The 22,330-nt window shown below is 39.1% G+C and overlaps 1 protein-coding gene across 8 annotated transcripts in view; it reads left to right on the forward strand.

Annotated features, from left to right (window-relative positions):
- MGMT (O-6-methylguanine-DNA methyltransferase) overlaps positions 1 to 22,330 on the forward strand; it is a 180,185-nt gene that overhangs the window by 36,123 nt on the left and 121,732 nt on the right. For 6 of the 8 annotated variants that reach the window (XM_081193099.1, XM_081193101.1, XM_081193098.1 and 3 more), the window contains exon 3: positions 2,348 to 2,472. The exons of the other annotated variants lie outside the window; for them this stretch is intronic. In XM_081193099.1, coding sequence (XP_081049225.1) covers positions 2,348 to 2,472 — 125 coding nt within the window. The remainder of the gene's footprint in view (positions 1 to 2,347; positions 2,473 to 22,330) is intronic. 8 annotated transcript variants of the gene reach the window in all.

Raw genomic sequence — 22,330 nt, forward strand, 5'->3', positions numbered from 1 at the left:
CCTTCTTTGCCCCATTAGCAATTGTGTACTTTCGCGGGTGGCGCTGTGAGTTAAACCACTTTGCCACTTGGGCTTGCCAATCGAAAGGTCGGCGGTGCGAATCCCTGCAATGGGGTGAGCGCCCGTTGTTCAGTCCCAGCTCCTGCCAGCCTAGCAATTCAAAAGCACACAGTGCAAGTAGATAAATAGGTACTGCTCCGGCGGGAAAGTAAACGGCATTTCCATGCACTGCTCTGGTTTCGCCAGAAGCGGCTTAGTCATGCTGGCCACATGACCCAGAAAAACTGTCTGCAGAAGCGGACAAACTCTGGCTCCCTCGGCCTTTAAAGCGAGATGAGTGCAGCAACCCCAGAGTCGTTCGCAACTGGACTTAATTGTCAGGGGTCCCTTTACCTTTACCTTACTTCTGATTGTGTGACCTTTAGGAGCAGGCAGAGATGTCTTGTTCTATTCTACTTCTTGATTACCAGTGTTGGATTTGGGCCCTAATCCATAGGTACTTGCACTAGGCAGCATCTGACTGCATGCAAGAAACTATGCATCTTCTGCTGTGCCATTTGGTGTTGAGTAGAGAAGAAGTTTAGAAGTGGGGCAGAACTCAAAAAAGTTTTAAGATGATAGGGGGAAATATATTACATGCCATAAAATAGTTTAAAATAATTTTTAATGCTCATGGTTTGAAAAGCAATTTGCAGTGGTTTTCATCCTTTCCCCACAACCATGGGGATAATGCAGGTCATGGTCTATTGCTCTTACTTTATAGATGAGGAATTGAGACTGAGTTGAGATTTAAACTTTGCTACCCCAGGTCCAATAGATCTATGCAGCCCCTGTAGTCTCCATGCAGCATCACTGGCTCCCGTAATAGGCAAGGCTGGCATTGAAGAGAGTAAAAGTGAATTGTGATGCAGACAGGAATTAATGCCAAGATTTTTTAAATAAGCATGTGAAGCTAGAGGGTGATTTATGATGGCCACAGAGCAGGCTTTACTGCTTCTGCTGTTAGCACAGAGAAATCCTCTTCTCCACTGATAAGTTAGTTCAGATCATTATTATTTAAATACCTATTCAGGTTAAAAGGGAGGATGAAACGAAATTCATTTCATTTTTCAATTGATCTGCAAATAGCCATGAAAATCAATTTTCTTTTCTGTGTCCAATTAAAACCAACCATTTCCCTAGCTTCAGGTAAATTCGGTCAAAATTAAGCTTGATCTTAAAGGCAGCATGTGATCAGGATCACCCTTTATGTCAGGCAACGGATCAGTATTTGAATGTAGTTGCCACCAGACCCTGGGCATGCCACACTGGCTTTGTAATTTCAGCAGTGTGTGAAGCCAAGAGAAATGCCCTTAAGGGTATGCCACACTTCCATTTAATCATTTCAGCATTCAAAATATTGGCTGTTGTGTAATTGCTGTGAAATCCAGTTATGCAAACTCTAGCTTCTTTCCAAGCTAGAATCTTTACTACTGGAACAGAAGCCAGAATGGTAAGGATTTATTTCCCAGGTTTTCTCTCGACAGTAAATCAGAGAGTTTTGCTGGGAGGAGATGTTGCAGCCAAAAGGGCTGTGCCCCTTCGTTTCATCCAATGGGCGTGGGCAGTTGGCGAATTTATTGCAAATTCTGGCTTGGAGCAGATTTCGTTTCTTTACACCAGTAGGAAATTTGTCCTTTGAAAGTAGGTTATACTCACCTTCAGCATTTTTCATCCTGGCAAGAGCCTGATGTTTTGTAATACCTTGTTGGCAAATCTAATGTGGACCAGTGGATTTGTTAGGATCGTAGAATTGTAGAGTCAGAAGGAACCATGAGCATCATTTAGTCCAACCCCCTGCAATGTAGGAATCTTTTTGCCTGACCCATGTTTGGAACCCATGAGATTAAGAGTCTCATGCTTGTTGCTCTGGGATTCTTTAATTCTCACTTAGCCTGATGATTATGCCTTTTCACAATATATGGGTATGCCAGTTCTAGGTAGGATCACACCTTAAGAACTGACTTGCAGCTTGAGAAAATTTCTGACTTGATTTACTTGTTTTATTTAGCTGCTATCTCACATTATATAATAATTTTAATTAACTATATTATAAGTGATTTTTTGGGAAGTGTGGTATTATTAAGTTTAATGATGAAACGTGATGCCCAGATAAGTCATACTCAGAGTAGACTCTTCGAAATCAATGAACTTAAGTTACTTAGTATGAAGGTCACTCTTATGCAGCTGGCACGACTAAGTCCAACATTCTTTTTCCTGTTTGGAATAATGATAAAATGCCATTTATATGCCTAGTTATTGATACTTGGGGAAATGGTTTATGCATCTTTGGTTGTATTTTTAACAGGCTTTTTCTCAGTGTGAGAAGATGTTTGTGGTGCTGGGCAGCCCTTTGGGAAAAATTGAGATATCTGGATGCAAGCTGGGGGTCCATGAAATCCACCTGGAGCAAAATGCTGTGCTACAAAATGGGTAAGCCTGTGTTCCACTGATTATTTTTTCATATACGCATGTTAAAAGTTAAAAAAAAGAGCCTTTTATATAATTGGAATGAAAAATATTTACTAATTTCTTGCTATAGCTTTGCAATGTTCACTTTAATGCTTTTATTTTAAAAGGTCTCATCCTTATGGCTTGAAACAGTCGACTAGTCTAGCTTGATGCTTTGGCACTGACTGCAGAACGAGTCCAAGACTTTATTGTTGTTATTCCTTAACATTAAAAAATAGGGTGATGATTGAGAGTCTATAAATCCTACCACTAGAGAATGGATCTGGCAAGGCAAGCAGAGCACAAGGTCAGGAAGCGTCCCTGTCCATTTTTCAGTCATGGAAGAAGAGGGGAGGTGGCTTCCCTTCTCATGTATTGGGCTTGGAGAAACTGAGAAAGCAACCAGAACTTCCATAGCTGGTTAGGCATAGTTCCAATAGGCAAACTCAGTGTAGCACCTCCCAAGAGTTGGGACTCTCCCTGATATTGCCCTGAGACATGAAGACCTTGGAAAATATGACTGCATTCGGTGCATTTCGGTGTGCCTCTGAAGTCCAAATCAGGGGTGGTATCCTGCTCCTGCAGAGGCTGGAGGTGGTAACAGTGGTGGTGGAAAGTACGTACAGATTTCTGTCTACCTTTCTGACAAGGAACCAATGCAAAAGCTATGATTGGGCTACACTGGTGAAAATCTACACAGCAGGTGTGATTCTTTATCCCTATACAGTGGTACATCGGGTTACAGACGGTTCAGGTTACAGACGCTTCAGGTTAAAGACTCCTCTAACCCAGAAATAGTAACTTGGGTTAAGAACTTTGCTTCAGGATGAGAATAGAAATCGTGTTCCGGTGGTGTGGCAGCAGGAGGCGGCCCCATTAGCTAAAGTGGTGCCTCAGGTTAAGAACAGTTTTAGCTTAAGAACGGACCTCCAGAACGAATTAAGTTCTTAATTTGAGGTACCACTGTATGTCTTTCTGTGCAAGCCCTGTTGCGAGTGGCTAACCAGGCTGTATAGATTCAAGAAACGCTACTAGAGTACATGTGCAATGAGGACAATAGAGACTTTCGATTCATTGTGTCCTTTCAGAGGATTACGGTGGAATTGGTAGCCACCTATCATAACTAGGGTTGCTACAATATCAAACTCTACAATAAACACACAGCTTTTCCTCTCCTTGGAAGTCACAATTGCTTGTCCCTTCCCAGGAACATACCTGGCCCCATCATATTTGTTATCTCTGCCACACACCTTACTTGGGAGCTTGTAGACTGCTGGTTCTAAATTTGTGATAATTTATATTCTTTTTTTCATAGGCCTGGCTAATAGGAGGATGAAATTGTGATCTGTGTGAGTGTTGGTAGGGTTGCTGTTGGAAATGATTCTGGGCGCCGGGCAGAGTTGTGACCATGTGGGGAGGCAAGATAAATACCAAAAGGACATTCATGATGTCAAGGAAAGGAAGAAGGGGGAAACAATGACTTTTGGTGATAGGAAAACTGGTAGCAATGGGCTCTGTGTGTGTACATGTTGCTGGGTATATGTGAGTTTTGCTGTGTTGATTTTGGGTTCAGGAAATGTGGCCACCCAGCACCTGACTTTCTTGCTGTGACTTCATGGTACATAATTCTGTATTTCTCAGAAGTTGCTAAAGTTTCATTTTAATGAAAATATTATATACTACCAGAGTTATAACTTCTCAGTTGTATAGAATATATTTGATCCAGACTGTGTATTTCCTCCAGCTTTTGCTTCTAAAGCACAAACAGACAGAGGACCTCAGGAGGTCAGTACATTTTCCGACTTACTTGCCTTAAAGTATCCATTGGTTTTCTGAGCCTCTCAGTTAATAGGAAATTATAAAAGAAAGAAAAAAACCAGCACAGCAGCTTGGTCTTGATAGGGATTGTCACACCGTCTAATTCGATTGCACGAGTTTCAGTCAATTTCATTAAATCTGCATGAATTCTCCAGTGTATAAAACAGTAACTCCAAAGGGGAAATCATTCTTCCCCTGTGTTTGGATGATGTATTCATGACACATAGGAAGGAAGGTGTCTGATACGACACATACATGCATGGCATCATGTGTGAAAGGAGGAATGCGTAGGAAGTTGTTAGCCACATATATGTTTGTGAATGCTTAAAACATTATTAATAGTGGGGAGAAGAGTGCCCTGGATTTGTTCCTCCTGACTCCACTCATCCCCAGTCATTCCTATTTAGTGGAAGACAGGCTTTTCCCCCCAGCTCCCTCACCTAGCCACCTACTCTCAGGTATTACCAGTGTTGGAGGTGCACTGATCAGGAAACTCTTTTTTAATTTTTTTTATCAAAGCATATTTAATTGGTGGATAGATTTATTGAATAACATTGGAGCTCTACACAGATATCAAAAGTAGATGTAAACCCCCCCCCTCCCCAAGTCTCTCTCAACTCCATTTTTTCCCTGAGCATTTACAAGTGTAATTATAAGTAGTAAGTGACTAAATGCCACACAGAGCTTTTACAAGTACCTATACTAATGGAATATATATATATATATATATATATATATATATATATATATATATATATATATATGTAGGTTTTGGTGTCTTCGGGTGTCTTCCCGTGTAAGAGTTGGGGTGTCTAGGCGACGTTTCGACGAGGTCTCACTCGTCATCTTCAGGCTGGTGCTTTCGGCTTCTTGTTACTAGAACAGAGCAGGATCTCAGTGTTTGAGTTCCTATAAATACTGTTGAGGGGGTGTGGTGTATAGCCTCCAACGTTCTGGGCAGAGAGGAAGTTCCTAGGTTAATGTGCCTTTTCTTCTTTTGTTCATTAATTACTTGAGGGATATCTTGAGTGATTACTTGAGTGATATACTGAGTACCACTTAGGAGGGTCATTAGGTGTGGATTAGTTGCTAAAGCTTTCGTGTCTTGACCTCTTGACCTTGTAAAGAGTTTTTCTGAGAAGATGGCTGTACTGCACTTAGTTGTGCTCTGGCTTGGCTTCGTGTATAGGGGCGAGCTGTGGTTTTGTGCCCTGTGCCAGCCAGATCTGTGTAGGGATTGCAGGGGGGTGCAGCATCCGGAGGTGCCACTATGGTTTGTTTACGGAGGTGCCACTTCGGGAAGACACCCGAAGACACCAAAACCTACATTCCTGTACCCGTGAAAATCTACGAAAGCATATATATATATATATATATATATATATATATATATATATATATATATGCAGGTTTTGGTGTCTTCGGGTGTCTTCCCGTGTAAGAGTTGGGGTGTCTAGGCGACGTTTCGACGAGGTCTCACTCGTCATCTTCAGGCTGGTGCTTTCGGCTTCTTGTTACTGGAACAGAGCAGGATCTCAGTGTTTGAGTTCCTATAAATACTGTTGAGGGGGTGTGGTGTATAGCCTCCAACGTTCTGGGCAGAGAGGAAGTTCCCAGGTTAGTGTGTCTTTTCTTCTTTTGTTCATTAATTACTTGAGGGATATCTTGAGTGATTTCTTGAGTGATATTCTGAGTACCACTTAGGAGGGTCATTAGGTGTGGATTAGTTGCTAAAGCTTTCGTGTCTTGACCTCTTGACCTTGTGAAGAGTTTTTTCTGAGAAGATGGCTGTACTGCACTTAGTTGTGCTCTGGTTTGGCTTCGTGTATAGGGGCGAGCTGTGGTTTTGTGCCCTGTGCCAGCCAGATCTGTGTAGGGATTGCAGGGGGGTGCAGCATCCGGAGGTGCCACTATGGTTTGGCTACTGGATGGTGTCTGTAATTTATCTGTGGAGAGGGTCTGGGTTTGGGTCTGGTGTCCAAACCAAGGGGTCTATGAAATACCCTGCAAAGTCTGCCCAGCCACGTACATTGGACAAACAAACAGACGAATAAATGCACGTATCGCAGAACACAAGAATGCCGTCAAAAAAGAAGAAAAAACTTCCTCTCTTTACCAACACATGAAAGAAACAGGACACGAAATTAATTTTTCAGATTCCAAATTGCTCTTTAACATGGAACACCACCACAAGAGAATAATCATGGAAGCCATCGAGATAGAGAAACACCCTCACAACATGAACAAGCGTGACGATACGTCCCGCCTGCCAGACATCTGGAAAATAGCCCTCCCCACAAAAACCGACACCAGAACCAGAGGCACACAGAACGCCATCTCCAATCAACCACACCAGACCCAAACCCAGACCCTCTCCACAGATAAATTACAGACACCATCCAGTAGCCAAACCATAGTGGCACCTCCGGATGCTGCACCCCCCTGCAATCCCTACACAGATCTGGCTGGCACAGGGCACAAAACCACAGCTCGCCCCTATACACGAAGCCAAACCAGAGCACAACTAAGTGCAGTACAGCCATCTTCTCAGAAAAAACTCTTCACAAGGTCAAGAGGTCAAGACACGAAAGCTTTAGCAACTAATCCACACCTAATGACCCTCCTAAGTGGTACTCAGAATATCACTCAAGAAATCACTCAAGATATCCCTCAAGTAATTAATGAACAAAAGAAGAAAAGACACACTAACCTGGGAACTTCCTCTCTGCCCAGAACGTTGGAGGCTATACACCACACCCCCTCAACAGTATTTATAGGAACTCAAACACTGAGATCCTGCTCTGTTCCAGTAACAAGAAGCCGAAAGCACCAGCCTGAAGATGACGAGTGAGACCTCGTCGAAACGTCGCCTAGACACCCCAACTCTTACACGGGAAGACACCCGAAGACACCAAAACCTGCATTCCTGTACCCGTGAAAATCTACGAAAGCATATATATATATATATATATTTCCTCCCCTACAGTCGCTTCTGCTAACATCTTCAAAATGCATCCTGTTTTATCTTTCTAATGGCAAAGACCTAAACGATTTAACACTATTCATAAATATCTGGGCTGAAATGTATCATTTAATCTCTTCCGCTTGTTGATAGGAAACAGTTGTTAAAATATCTAGGATCATTATCTTTGAAAGAACAAAATAATAAAAAGGGCCCAGAGTCTCCTTTCCTCTTGTTTTAAAAACTGGCTAGTAAACATTGTAATAAGAACATTAGGAAAGCGCACACACACACACACACACACACACACACACACACACAAAAACACCATAAAAAAATTAATGGACTCCTGTCAGACAGAATTATAATGAATAAGAATACGGTTATAAATGCTTTGTGCTCAATAGTCACAGAGGTATTTTGCATCATGTTGCATGTTACAATCAGTATGTATTTATATATATATATATATATATATATATATATATATATATATATATATATATTTGCTACAAGTTACTTCCATTTCCCCGTACTAAGAGTGGCATTTGGTAAGTTTATATGGCAAAAAAGTAAGTAAAAATCACCCTCCCCCCCAAAAAAAAATTGAGATTTTGTCCTTTTCAAAATGAGGTTATCTGAATGATGATAAAATAATAAGGGTACATTAATCACTTTCTTCCTGTATAAATAAGAATAATATATAAGGAACATAAACAACTTCTGTTTTACCTAATTTGGTTTGAAGCTTTCTGATAATGGCTAATAGAATAATAATGTTGTATAACAGAATAATAATGTTAAACTGAAGTCCCTGTGTGAACACATGCCAGTTACTTTAAGGCTCAGTTTTATTTTTGTAGCTGCGCTCACTGATTTAGATGTCCTTGTCAACCAATTATTTCAATCATTAACAAAATGTAGTAAGATTTTTATGGTGCAACTCTGAAAACCACTGCAGAAATGTTTTCAGGAATTCTTTGTAAATCATTATTACTTCATTTTTATTTTTATTTTATAAATAATGCTTCATTTTATAAACAACCCCTCCATAGTAGTAGCATTGAAGGTTGTGTGCGCCTTTGGCCTGATAAATCACTTTTCATTTCAGCAAGTCAGTAGCAGAGCAGAATCTTCTGTGTGTGTAGTGCGTTTTAATGACCAAGGGATTATAAGTCTTGCAATGCCTGCTCCTGATGGAATCCATGTTATTACTTTTAAATCTTCTTATCCTGTGCCTTCTTCCAGAAAGTCATCTTACCCTCCCTAGCTGGTTGGAGTAGATGAAGCATTTAGAAAGCTCTCACTCCAAGTCTCCTTGTTTGTGACACAAGGGAGTCTTCAGCACTCGTGAATGAACATCAACTAAACCTTCTAAAAGTGGAGCAAACATTGATTTTGCTCCAAAGATGTCTTTATGCACATAGTGAAAGAGGTGGGAACCATGTGCATGGAGTGTCTCATTTGAGGTGGCTACAGAACTTCAAATTTTGTTCACAAAAATATTCAGGGTTTTTGTTTTTCTTTTACTGGTTGAGGTGTTTCAAAATGTGTAGATTAACTCGTGGAGAACCAGTGAAGTGTGATCCTCATCTTTGACCCACTTTCATCAGCACGAATCAGGGGCCGGCTCTTTGTTGGTTGTTTGTTTGTTTGTCATCTCTTATATACTAATAGTGAACTCTGTTCACAGAATGCCAGTCTTTATGAATTAAAAATGGCAACACCCACACACCAGATGGAAAAGTATTAGCAGGTTTGTAGAAATGCAAAATCAGAAGGACAAATACCAAGCAAAAACCCAAACCTAAAGGATGGGAAAATAACCCAAACAGCCCAGTGGGGCTGAGGATTCCCATTGAGCATAGGCTGCCTGTTAAGAAGGTGAACAAATGAAAAGCCGAGGAATGGAATGACTGGAAACCTGCATAAGAGCTCTCAACACAGCAGCATGTATTCTGCAATTCTCCTTCTGGCTGTGCATTTCACTTTTCCTTCCATTCTTCCTCTGATTTATTTTGATGATGGTGATTATAAAAAACAACAACATATCATGAAAGTGTATTGCATATTTTATTATTGTAAGCAGCTTTGTGACCTCCCTGGTGAAGAGCAGTGTGTGTGTATACGTGTATATAGTGCAGCAAGAAAAGTTGTGCCTCTGAGATGGCATACTAGTGGAGACCAATAGTCAAATGAAATGGAAAAACCTGGATGATGGCTTGAACCAGGCAAGTTTACAATGAGGATATGGGAGAACTCTTGGCAGAATAGTGGCACACAAATGTGGGTCGGTGCTAACTTCCCAGTATTGCTACACCAACTACTAGTGGCATTTGTATGCAAGGTACATTGCTACTTGAACTTCCTTTAGTCTTTGTACGATGAGGACAAGTTCCTGTTTTTAATCTGGACATCTGCATCTATGATTTCTGGCCTATTGTAACAATAAACTGAAGCATGGTATGTATTGCATTGCAGGTTGTCCCATGCTTGCTATGAGTTGAAAAAGGGATGAAAGACTTGGAAAATGCCGTATAAGGTTCTGTGGATTATGTAGGCAGTGTTAATCTTTTGTGTTTAGTAGTTCTAGCTTTTTATGCCCTTATGAAGCTTTTCGAGTTGAGATATGAAAAAGTAAAGGCTTGTGTACATTAATGAGTGCAACTAGAGGTGATATTGCATACAATATTTTCAAAAGCTATCTTTAGAAAATACTCTGGTGTCTGTACTCTTTTTATTTTTCAAATGGAAAAGGTTTAGATATTAAACCTTTTAGATTCTTTGTAGTAGCTGGTTAGGTAGGGGGCCTACCACTTTTCTCAGGATGCAACTGAATACCAAAAGTATGTGTTTTAGAGAAATATTACTTCCCCCTGCTAGAAATATCCAGACATCAATCTCTATTTCAGCAGATTCAATGGATATGGCAGGAAGAGTTATTATATACTATGATCCTCCTTTTATTAAAAATAAACTGGGCTAGTTTTTCTCCTGATGGCTTTTCAGGTGATAACTATAGGATTGTTTATACTTATAGCTAGATGATCAGAAGTGTTTGGGGGGGCGCACACACAACTTTTTGCTGGAGGAAACGTTTTTTAAAAGCTCAGCATAATTTCAAAAACTAAGGGAAAAAAGTTTCCCAATCCTGTTAAGAACACATATAGTCTCTTAGACTGTGTGACCTTTCCATATCTGCTTGTACTTTTCTGCATTATGTTTACAGATGGTAGATTATTCTGCATGTGTGTTGAGGAAATTATGATTCTGGCATGCACATGCATTTAAAACCCAGAATAATCCAATATAAATCTGTCTAACAGTTAGCTTTTCTCTCATAAAAATTATACACTATTTTAAAAATATGTGTAATTAGTGGTGGTTGTTGTGGAGCTTGTTAGCCTTGGAATCTAAGGACAAGTTTTAAGAAGCGGTAGATAAGTTTTATTTATTACTTATTTTTATTTCATAAAATTTATATGTTGCATGATTGTAATAAAATATCTCAAAGCAGTTTGTTAAATCTGTGATTGTTGCATGACTTCAGACACAGTGTGCCAGTCCAAAGGCCAGGACCCTCTAGGAAATCCAGGTAATTCTGTAGGACATGGTGAACCACATTTTCTGTTCAGTTTAATTGAAGACACATAGCACAAAGTATCCAACCCATTATAGAGTTTTCCTAAACACAGCAGGGAATATTGTTTACATCAGATTATTGTTTGACCAATGGAATGTTACAAACTGAATATTGCCTTGACTTAGGGCCTGGTTTTCCTAAACGTTGTCCCTACAAGTCGATTTTGATTTTAATCTTTCTAATCTAGACCAGAAGTTTGAACCTGCATTTCCAGCAGACTATTCTTCTGTTTTTCTTAACAAAAATGCACACACACTGCTTGGAAAGAGAATTGAATGGGATGAGATACATTATTTTGAAATAGGACAATCCTTATATGTTCACTTAATTGACTTGTTAATTGATGTATCAAATGAAATGGAAGAGTTACGGTAAATATTTTATAAGAGATATGTAATTGTGCATGTAGTATTTATTTCCTTCACAGAAGAAGTCTTATAAAATTTAGCTTTTTCATTAATGTATGTAAAAATATTAAAAGCTTTTGTATATTGCATTAAAAACTTATGTTGGCTGCCCTGCATTTTCCTATTTATTAAAACTTTTCAAGCAGTAAAAACATTTTACTTGTTAATGAGGGGAAGTGGGGAAATTAATGAAAGAGCTTGGATTCTCCAAGATGTCTCCTTTTAACCATGCACAACCAGCTCTCTTTCCCCCCCACTCTATGTAGTTTAATTTCTGTGTTAGGGTTCAGTAAGCAAATGCAAATAGATGTAATGATTTGCATCAGTAGATTACGTCTCAGTGTAATATCCTCGGATATTTTGGTCAAGGACTTTTTTTCTTTGTTAGGTTGGCAATGTTTTCCTACAGTAAAAATTTATAATTGCAACATTTATGCTCAAAGTCCCATACATATATCACTTTTCAATATCAGGGTGCTGGATTACTACACTATCTGCAGTTAATAGAAGCTCCTATTAAATAATGATAGTTCACTGATATTTAGGCATTTAATGTATTAGGCGTTTAGTGTTTCCATTTATTTAATACCTCTCTCTCTCTCTCTCTCTCTCTCTCTCTCTCTCTCTCTCTCTCTCTCATTCTGACAACTTTGTCAAACATACCCTGATGGGGACTTGTTCTTGGTACATGGACCAGAAAAAATGGTGATGTTCACACCATATATTGGGTTGAGTCACTAAGCAGTACCCCATTTTGAAGTTGTTTCAGGATTTTTATTTTTATTTTGCTTGCTGGAGTACAGGTAGAGATCCTGCCTACCACATCAAAGGGAATCCGTTCTGGCTGTCATCTATCTAAGATGATGCTTGCTTTGGATAGATTGGTATCTTGGAAGGCCCTTATTTGAAAAAAGAATCCTTCACAGGTGAAATATATGCAGTGAATGAAAGACCGTCAACTGGAAACATAGTGGGTACTAAGTTCAAAGCTGGAGTCTTCTTGGCAGTAGACTTTGTAATGACCAAGGTCTCCTGTCCCACATGGCCAACTTGTGCAGATTTACTTGTTCTGTAAATCTGAACAAAGAAGCAGCAGCCCATTCTAGGAGAAAGAGGAACAAGGAGGAGCTACCAGCTTCATTTGTTGAAAAAAAATGCTTTGTTTTGTTCATTGGAGGTTTTTGAAATAGTGCGTATGCACATGATTCCATAAAGTGTACATGAATCCCAAAAAGTTAATCTCTTATGGTTAATTGTTTAGAGGTGCTATGAACTACAGATACTACAAATACTTACAGAGCAGATATTCTCTGAATCTCAAGTTCATATTAGTATGAAAGTCCTTTAGTTGGATTATGCTTAATGAGAAGAAAATGTCTTTCCTCCTATCATGTCTTTACACCCACCCTCCCACACAGGTCTTCTGCCTCAAAGATCTGGTGTTCCTTAAGACTGTTTTCATAGTTTGCATTTCTCTATAAAGTTTAGGATTGACGAGTCATCCTTTGCTAAGCAGCTTTTGTTGTTTATCCATCTATACAAGCATACTCCTTTTAATCCTTCCCTTCCTCATCTCTACCATCGTTGATTTCTTTGACTCTCTTCAGTCAATTGCTAGACTGAGGATGCCTGCAGAAGGACTTGTTTTGATGGGCCCATTAAGGGATGGACTTTTGTTGTCTTCTCCCTGAAAAAGCATATTTGTATTTAGTTTTCCAATCATTCTGTGCTATTGCAATGAGCCAAGGACAAGGAAGTTCATTATTTTTCATATTTTTGGAAACCAGATAACTAGGGTCCCGAAAAGTTACATAAAATAGTTAATATATAGTTTATATAAAACACTGGAAAGGTTTTTTATAACCTTATTTTCCTAGTGTAAGAAATGTTGAAGGTGGCTTCTTTTGCCCTTAGGATATAGTGGCCTAGGAAATCATTCATTTCCAACACTACTTTGTCACTTGCTATTTACATTTAATGACCCACCACTATGAATTTTATATCCCGACTCCTTATTAAAGCACAATATGTGCAAAGATAGATTTTTAATTAGCAAAAATAGTATGAGCATCAATGACAACAATACAAAAACTGATTGACAAGTCTGGCAGGTTTATTAGCAGTAAAATCAATTGGGGAAAACTCAGCTTGATGGCTGCCAAGTAAAGAGAGATAGCTAATTAAAAATACTGCACAATTTATAGTTTATGACATGATGAAATATTTGGGAATTAAATTGATGTTAGAACAGTAGCACTGCATTTCTAGTAAGAATCTCACACAAGATAATCTAGAAATAGAACACAAATGAGATCTCTTAGATTGTTAAATAACCAAGGCACATAATTTATTTTACCAAGATGTTTCTGTATAACTGTGCTTGGAGACTGTGAAGTAGATGTGTAGCATTTTTTGCCACCTCATACCATTTATATCACACTGCCTAAAGTTGCAGTGTACAACCACCTGAATAAAGCCTATCAGAAGTACATTTGTGATCTGTTTATCCACAGGTTTCTCACACATTGCGTGCGCGAGACAGGCCAGGGGAAACACCTTTTTACCAGTCCAGCTTGTAGCATCTTAATGGACAACAAACACACAGAGGATATCCCACTGTGATCGTGAGTTCCAACTAAAATGTTGCCACAATCCCTATGGGCAGCTTTTATACTTTCCAGGCAACAGGGTTTGCCCCTGTCTCATCAGGAGTGCTTTATAATGATGATAATAAATAGCTTATCATCACCATCGTTATTAATCTTCATGATTATTAAGTCATTTATATACTGACTTTTTAATATTTTTAGAACCATGTTACAGTTCAGTAATGAAATAATTTGTAACACGAAATAAACAGCGAGAGATTGAAAACAACAGCTTTAACGCTAATGCCTGAAAGATATGGTGAAACAGAAATATTTTCATTTACTGCTCCCTTAAAATGACCAATGGCAGAGATTTGGGTTTTTTCGCAGAAGAGAATTCCATAAACAAGGAGCCATCATGGGAAATAATCTGTTTCTGGAATATTATAACTTTGCTTCTCAGATGATGGTGTGGCATTCATAATAGTATTTCTGAAGGTAAGCATTTATATGAGAGAACATGGGGTTGTTGTTTTTTTCAAATACAGGTGAGACTCAGCTTACACGGGTTGCGTTCTGGGGAGAGTGTGTAAAGTTAAAATTGCATATAGTTAAAACACATTGGGTATAATGGTGGGTGAGATTGCCAAAGTCTTTTTTCCCCCAGACTCCCGCCTCCTTTACATTTATTTATTTATTTATTTCCATGTAAAGCTGAATGTGTGCAAGGCTTTTGTAAGGCTGTGCGACCTTTCCTCCTGAGTAACACCCACATAATAAGTAATAGTTCCAACATATAGCTCAGTTGGTAGAACATGAGACTCTTTGATCTTAGTGTCATGGGTTTGAGCTAAAGCGTTCTGCAATGCAGGAGGTTGGATTAGATTAAGGTTACCAGGGGACAGTCCCTATACAAAATACACTGAAGTTGAAAAGTGTTCCCGGATTCATTGAAAAGAATCTGGTAACCTTAGATTAGATGACCCTCATGGTTCCCTCCAACTCAGTTCACGTCCATTCAGAATCATAGAATCGTATTCTATGATTTTGAATGGATGTGAACTGTTCTCGAAACAAGAGCAGCTACAGGCAAGTAACTTTATTTTGTTACCATAATTATGAGCATGTGAAACAGCCATCTGTATGAATGCTGTTGTACTTCAGTATGTGACAGACCTGACTCAAAGAAAAACCTACACAGAGAAGAGCTGTAATGGGAATGTGTTATGTCTTGTGTTAAAGCTCTGTAAGACATTTGTTTTCTCAGCTTTCCTCAAATTCTGATAATTTAGATAAGAGAAGTTAATTGCACCCAAACCTTGACAGAGAGCTAACAACGTACAGTGGTACCTCTGGTTGTGAACGGGATCCGTTCCGGAGGCCCGTTCGCAACATGAAAAGAGCTCAACCCGCAGCGGCGTGTCTGCGCACACGCGGGTTGCAATTTGCAACTTCTGCGCATGGGCGTGACGTCATTTTGCACTTCTACGCATGCGCAAGTGGCGAAACCTGGAAGTAACCCTCTCCAGTACTTCCGGGTCGCTGCGGGACGTCACCTGAAAGAACGTAACATGAAGCGGATGTAACATGAGGTATGACTATACTACCTCTAGGCTTTATGTATAATTAAAATACTATTTTGCTTAACTCTTCCCTTTTCCCCCTCCCCCCGGATGATTAATTCTCTTGTGGGATGTGCTACCATTCTGCCCCTGCAATCGTTCATAATTTTAGGATTTACTTTTTTTTTGTCCTGTGATACAACCAATTCAGGAGAGAGTTAATACGTTTTCTAGTTTTGAAGCTTCAAATACATTAATGGTATAATTTTTTTATTTGCTAGGTACTGTCATATTTTGTATTGAAGTAATGTACATATTACATGGTCTTCCTACAGGTTTTGTAAAAAAAAAAATGTTAATAAGATAAAGATTTGACATAAGCAGCTTTTGAAACTCCCATTGTTCTAGGCGTGTTTTACAGCAGGGAATTTCATTAGCGTGAGCAGTTTCTGAGCTCTGGATGCAATACTGCGCCTAAGATTTCAGATTAAAACTGCGCAGTGGAAGGGAAGGAGAAACTTTTTCTGCTTCTCCACTTCCAGCCACTTTCTGAAGACTGGAGAAAAGACCTCTAAAGAATACTGGGGGAGGGGAGCATGGCTTTGTTTTTGCTGTCTTCAGATGAGGACTAGACCATGTGAAAAATGAACACAAGATTTTTGCTTTGCACTCTTGTAAAAAGCGCGCCTAGACATTCCATTGTTGCGCCCCTAACCTATGAATAAGGTGCCATCTAGCTCCTAGCTTTCATATCTCAATTTCTAACACTGGATATAAGACAACGAAGAAACAAGCTGTTGTGTGAACATACATTGTACAGGCAGTGCCTGTTCAAGTTTAAGTTTGTGATAACACTATCTACCTTTCTTCCTAGTTCCTATTCATTTATTCCTAAATTGCAACTTCAGTGAACTCTTCCCCAGTTTTACTCTGACCTGTTCTGTAAAGAGATGCTTGGAAGAGATACGGATTTGCATACATGTGTAACATCTTCACAATAACCTCATTTCCGTTGAGCCATCTCACCCACTTGTCTGTTGAAGCTGGTCTCTGTTTCTCTTCGATTTGTTGCTAGCTGCAATTTCTGTTGGTCATGGTTGGGGTCCTCTATCAACTCTTGTAGGTCACATGTGTTCTCTGTTTGCAAGGAAATATTGCTTGTAACTCTTGAAGTTGTTCAGCCGCTCTTCATTTATGCAGATATCCTCTGGGTTTTAAGATTTATATCTCAGTGTGAAATGGAGAATATGTTCGGGAGTATGACAGCATGTCTTTCAGAAATTTGCTTGTTTGTCTTTCTTGAAATAGCCTTTTCTTAATGGTAGGCTAGAAATGGCAATGACAAACTGAAACTGCATATTCTGAAGAGAAGAAAATCCTAAATGTTTGCAAAATACTTTTCTCATGGGTATAATATATAAAGTGTAATATATAAAGTGCAAACATTATAAAGCAAAAGGCTGTAGAAACAAGTTTCTAGCTATTCCTACTATGAGTACATTACATCTCAGAGGCTTTAGACTTTTATACACTTTCTGATCGGAATTTTAATTTGAGGAGTAAAACACAGCCCAGATTTCTGTTCCTTAGGAGTAAGTCATATTGGAATCCATGACAGTTGTAGAAGCAGTTGGTTAGTCATGTCTGTAGCTAACATCAAGTTTACAGTGCTGAATTCATCCATGTAACTTCTCTTTAGAAGACTTAATTTAAGAACATCCTATTAATGAAATCATTTTATTGAAATATTCTGACTAAAACACTGCATCAAGTTTGTTCTTGGTAAGCCTACATGTCAAGTACAAAGCTAAAGTCAAGAAATGCAGCCCTTGGGGCGATCAGTTGTCTATCTCTGTCCTATAGTCTAACTTGGCCATTAGGACAGTTGAACCTGCATCACAGATGCAGCAAAATATCTCTGTGGGCAGAAATTGGTTGGCTAGTTCAAATCATTATAGGAATTCAACTTCCTTCACCTCTTCTAGCCACATACTCTGCTCTTCTCTGCCCAGATTTTACTCTGCATCTCAGAATCCCCTTTCCATTATTATTTTCTCATTTATTTGTAGCATTCCATCTTCTAACTTTTGTTTTCATAAGATCTCAATTTTATTAGTTTGCTTTCTTCTCAGACCTATACTTACTTCTAGATTCCCAGGTTCTTTTTTTGGGGGGGGGGAGCTGCTCCTTAGTAGGATCCAAGCTGCTCAACCAATTGCTGCCAGAAGCTTCACTGCCACCATTAATTATTATATTAGTTCTGTCATTTGACTTCAATAGGAGCAAGTTCATCTAAGGTATTGAAAGTGGCACAAGGAGGACAACACTAGGTTCCAACCTTCTCTTGCTCACAGATCGCTCTTGTTTGATCCCGTTCAATCTTCATGAATCTCAAACATGGGTCGATTTACGAATGCTCATTTGCTGTAAGAGTAGAATATTCTTTATCTACATATTTTATTCTGGGGTGTCCTATTTTGTGTGTAGTCTTGTTTTACTCACAGTAAAGCTGATTAGTGATGTCTTATGAACCACCATTGCTCTAATACTGAACACCTGAGATTGAAGAGTAATCTACACCATTACTGGGTGGGCTGATTTTTTTCTGAGGATCCTCCAATACTTCTGATATGTACATTTGCAGGATAATTCAGTAGCAATAATCTTTTGCTACAGTCACCCTTAAGGAAGAATGACTAAGTTTCTAGGAACAAAAATGAGGGTGGATGGGAGATAAGTCAATGGGAAATAAGTCAATGTGGGTAGCCTTAGTTTTGCTGGATTGTCTAATTGTGGCTGCTAACATATTCCCTTTTCAGATTAATATTAATTAGATTGTTTTGCACTATATACATGTCATAAAGTCTTCCAACAATTAAAACAGATTAAAATGCCTTTGCATACATAGAGATTAACTGTTTCATTAGCAGTTCCAAACTTTGAAAGTACAGCTGTGAACTTGAAAGTGGGATGAATATTGACCTAATTTGTCTTTTGAAAGGACACACAGTTTTAGTAGAATGCTTGTTCTATTGAAATGGACAAATGCAGGTACTATTTCTTGGGTAGTCTGCATGTGCTATAAGATTTACTGTGCATTACCTTAGCCATCATTCCCATAAGTATTAATTTTAACTCCACTAATAAGAAACTGAACAAAAGTGGAATTATGAGTTCAGTAGTATTCCATGAAAGGTCAGTTGTTAAAAAGGCAGAGTGTGACATTCTGTGAAAAAGGTGCCTTCATTAATCATCCTGATAGGAGAGCATAGGATATTCTTGACCAATACCAGTGAACCTTACAATATAATGTTTCAGGAAGTGGTGTTTAATTCTTTGTTTTAAACACACACACACACACACACACACACACACACACACACACCAAGGGTGACTTGAATGAATGCAGAATACAATTCTTCCTTAATATTATAATGCAGAGATTTCAGTTGGCAATTTCAGATATGCCAAATTAAGATTGTAGCACATCTATATATTTTATTAAATGATGTGAGTATGATGGGTTATTTTATTGTAGGAGAATTGTGTTACAGGTGGCAGAGGTTTGCCCATTTTTGCTATGAAAACATAAACAGTTCCTTATTAACTAACCAACATAACCCTCTAACTCATTTGTCTATGGTGTAATACGATTTAATCGATTGTGCCTGGGTTTCCCCCCCTCAATAGCAGTCTTAAAGTTCAATAGAAATATTTAAATCATTTAATACAATTCTAGTGGAACTTTAGTTCATTGAATATCTTTATTATGAGAATTTCTCACAGATTTGTTCACCGTGATTCCTATTAAAGCATAGCACGGTACTGTTACCCATTACAACAACACCTTTGCCTAACTAACTGCTAATGTAATCTAATTTGAAACAACAAAGGGGTCTAAGGGATCTCAACCATTAAGCTTGCTTCTTGAAAGTTATCAGTTTTACAGTAAACAGTGCAAATTGCAAAGTCTGCAATAGTTATGATTATTTTTTCCTTAATGTCATAATTTTGCATAATGGCTGTTGTGCTACATTGACTAGGTCCATGGGTTGCTTAACATAAGTGATTGCACTTGTTTATGATTATAAACTTCTTCCAATAGAAATGCTGTATGAAATGCATGTAAATGATTAGTTTAAGATTTCTACTTCATTAGCCACATTATACACATTAGAGTCATTGTCTAAGAGTTAGTAATATTTGTAATGAGCTGTATAATATGCGCCTTTTAACAAAATTTGAAAACAGATGGAATATTTTTACAACAGTTTATCATGGAAAATGAACCCTAGCAAAATATTTTAACAATGGTTTGAGTTGCAAAATTGTGATGTTGCCGTCTGCCATAGAGCCCGTTATTGTACAAGGAAATATCAGAATCTTTCCATGCTCTCCATTGGCTGTCTGGGTGGAGCCAGGAGGTAGCTTGTAGCAGCAGACTGTTACTATTGAGAAGGATACTCTTCCTTTCCATGTGGAAGCTGATAATCAGGTATCATATGGCAACCATATACAGTGGTAGCTCGGGTTACAAACACTTCGGGTTACAAACTCCGCTAACCCGGAAGTAGTTGCTCTGGGTTGCGAACTTTGCCTCAGGATGAGAACAGATATTGCACACCGGCGGCAGCGGGAGGCCCCATTAGTGAAAGTGCGCCTCAGCTTAAGAACGGTATTGGGTTAAGAATGGACCTCCGGAACAAATTAAGTTCGTAACTCCAGGTACCACTGTAAAAACTTACCATGTAATGTCTGCAGTTAGAATTAATCATCCAAGGGAGGTTTTTGAGTAAATCCAAAAAAGGAATAACAAATATTGGATACTTTCTTTTAAGCTAAATAAGTTTAATAAAGAAGACTATTTAGAAGGTTGTTCCATAGTAGGGATCTTTCCTAGCTATATGTGATATATCTTTGAGATTTCAGTGTAAATCACGTTCCTATCAAAGTCAGTATGAAAAGTCACATGAACTTTAAAGCAGGGCATAGATTGTGTGTTTGTGTGTATACTTTATATATGCATGAATGCTTTTATACGTGTATGCTTAGCATATGTACACACACCCACACACACCATTGTTTTGCACAAAACCGCTAAACAACGAAACAATCTGGATTTACATACGACACTTGCTGAATGTAACCTTCTCCAAGCTGCACTGCAGCTTTCTGTGCTGGGGAGGATCTGGAGATCAGAGGCACCCATACCACTTTCTACCTGGCCATTCTCTGCAGCAATGAGGCACTTCTCAGTGGGCTACTGGTTCTCCCCAGTCCCCGGTAGGGCACTCCACTTCTAGTGAGAGGAGAGAGATCAGGGGGTGCATCTGTTGCCTTTTGGACACGTGCAAAGCAATACACTTCTATTCCGGTATCAGTGGATTCATAGGTGGGTGTGTCCATCCGTCCGTATAAAGCTGTGTATGTGCAGCTTCTCGTCAGTAGAATATGCCATCCATTACCTCAGTGATGGCGGCTCTGTGGTCCTCCTGGTGCTTCTAGACTTCAATCTTCATTGGTCCTAGGCAGCATGGTCAGTGGTCAGGGATGATGGGAGTTGCAGTCCAGCAACATCTGGGGAGGGTCACAGGTTCCCCATGCACACATTACATACTGTTGTTGTCCGTGGTTTCCTGTACCAAGAGTTTCCTATAAATCTCACATTCCAGTTGAATTTTCCAAGGTTAATGATTTTGTTCTGTTCCACTTCGTTAGGTAAAGTACCTAACATATACAGTGGTACCTCGGGATGCGAACTGGATCCGTTCCGGAGCCCCCTTCGCATCCTGAACAGAACGTAAGACATGACAGCATGTCTGCGCGTGTGCGGATCGCATTTTGTTGCTTTCACGCATGCGCGTGATGTCATTTTGACCGCCTGTGCATGCGCAAACGGCGAAACCCGGAAGTAATGCTCTGTGTTACTTCCGGGTCGCCGCGGAGCGCAACCTGAAAATACTTGTCCTGAAGCGTATTTATCCTGAAATATGACTGTAAGGTTGTTTTGTATGCATCTGTAGTAAATAAACAGAGCTGGAAGTTTTTAAAGCAAAACTTAATGCTATGCTTACTAGATCACATGCCTTAGATTTTGAGTTTTAAGTGACAAAATGACCTTTTTATTAGTCAGCCAAATAGATACTGGAATTTAAAAGCAAAACTAAGTTGCTAAGGAGGTTGCTGTACAAATTGCCCATGTTATTGGAGACAGGTATCTGAAAAAATTGATGCGTGAAAGTTGTCAAAGCTGCCTCCACCCTAGAAAATCTCTAAAGCAATGTTGCTTGAATTTAAGGCCTACTTTAATTGAACTAAGTGAAGTTGGTTATATTAGAATACTCTGACTTAGTTGGCTTTTGAACCAGGCTTCTCAGGATAGAATAAGATCTGATGTCTGTGATCCACTAGTATTCCATTTTTTTTTTCATTTTTTCATGTTATATTTACTTAGTAAATTTAACAGTTTTGCCAAGACGCAGTTTTGAGGAGCATATAGTATGTGCCTTGGTTTCATTATCTTTTGTGCTCACACTCTGACTGACTTACTTGTGTTGACACAAAAGAATATATACAGTGGTACCTCAGTTTACAAACACCTTGGGTTACAAACACTTCAGGTTATTGACTCCACTAACCTGGAAGTAGTACCTTGGGTTAAAACGTTACCTCAGGATGAGAACAGAAATCGCACAGCGGCAGTGGGAGGCCCTATTAGCTAAAGTGGTACCTCAGGTTAAGAACGGTTTCAGGTTAAGAATGGACCTCCAGAAAGAATTAAATTTGTAACAAGAGGTACCAGTGTACTTACAAAGTATGTTCATCATGATTGTATCCCCCAAAACTGGGGGGGGGGATGT

The sequence above is a fragment of the Podarcis bocagei genome (assembly GCF_964188305.1).
Source record: "Podarcis bocagei genome assembly, chromosome: 4".
Classification (NCBI taxonomy): domain Eukaryota; kingdom Metazoa; phylum Chordata; class Lepidosauria; order Squamata; family Lacertidae; genus Podarcis; species Podarcis bocagei.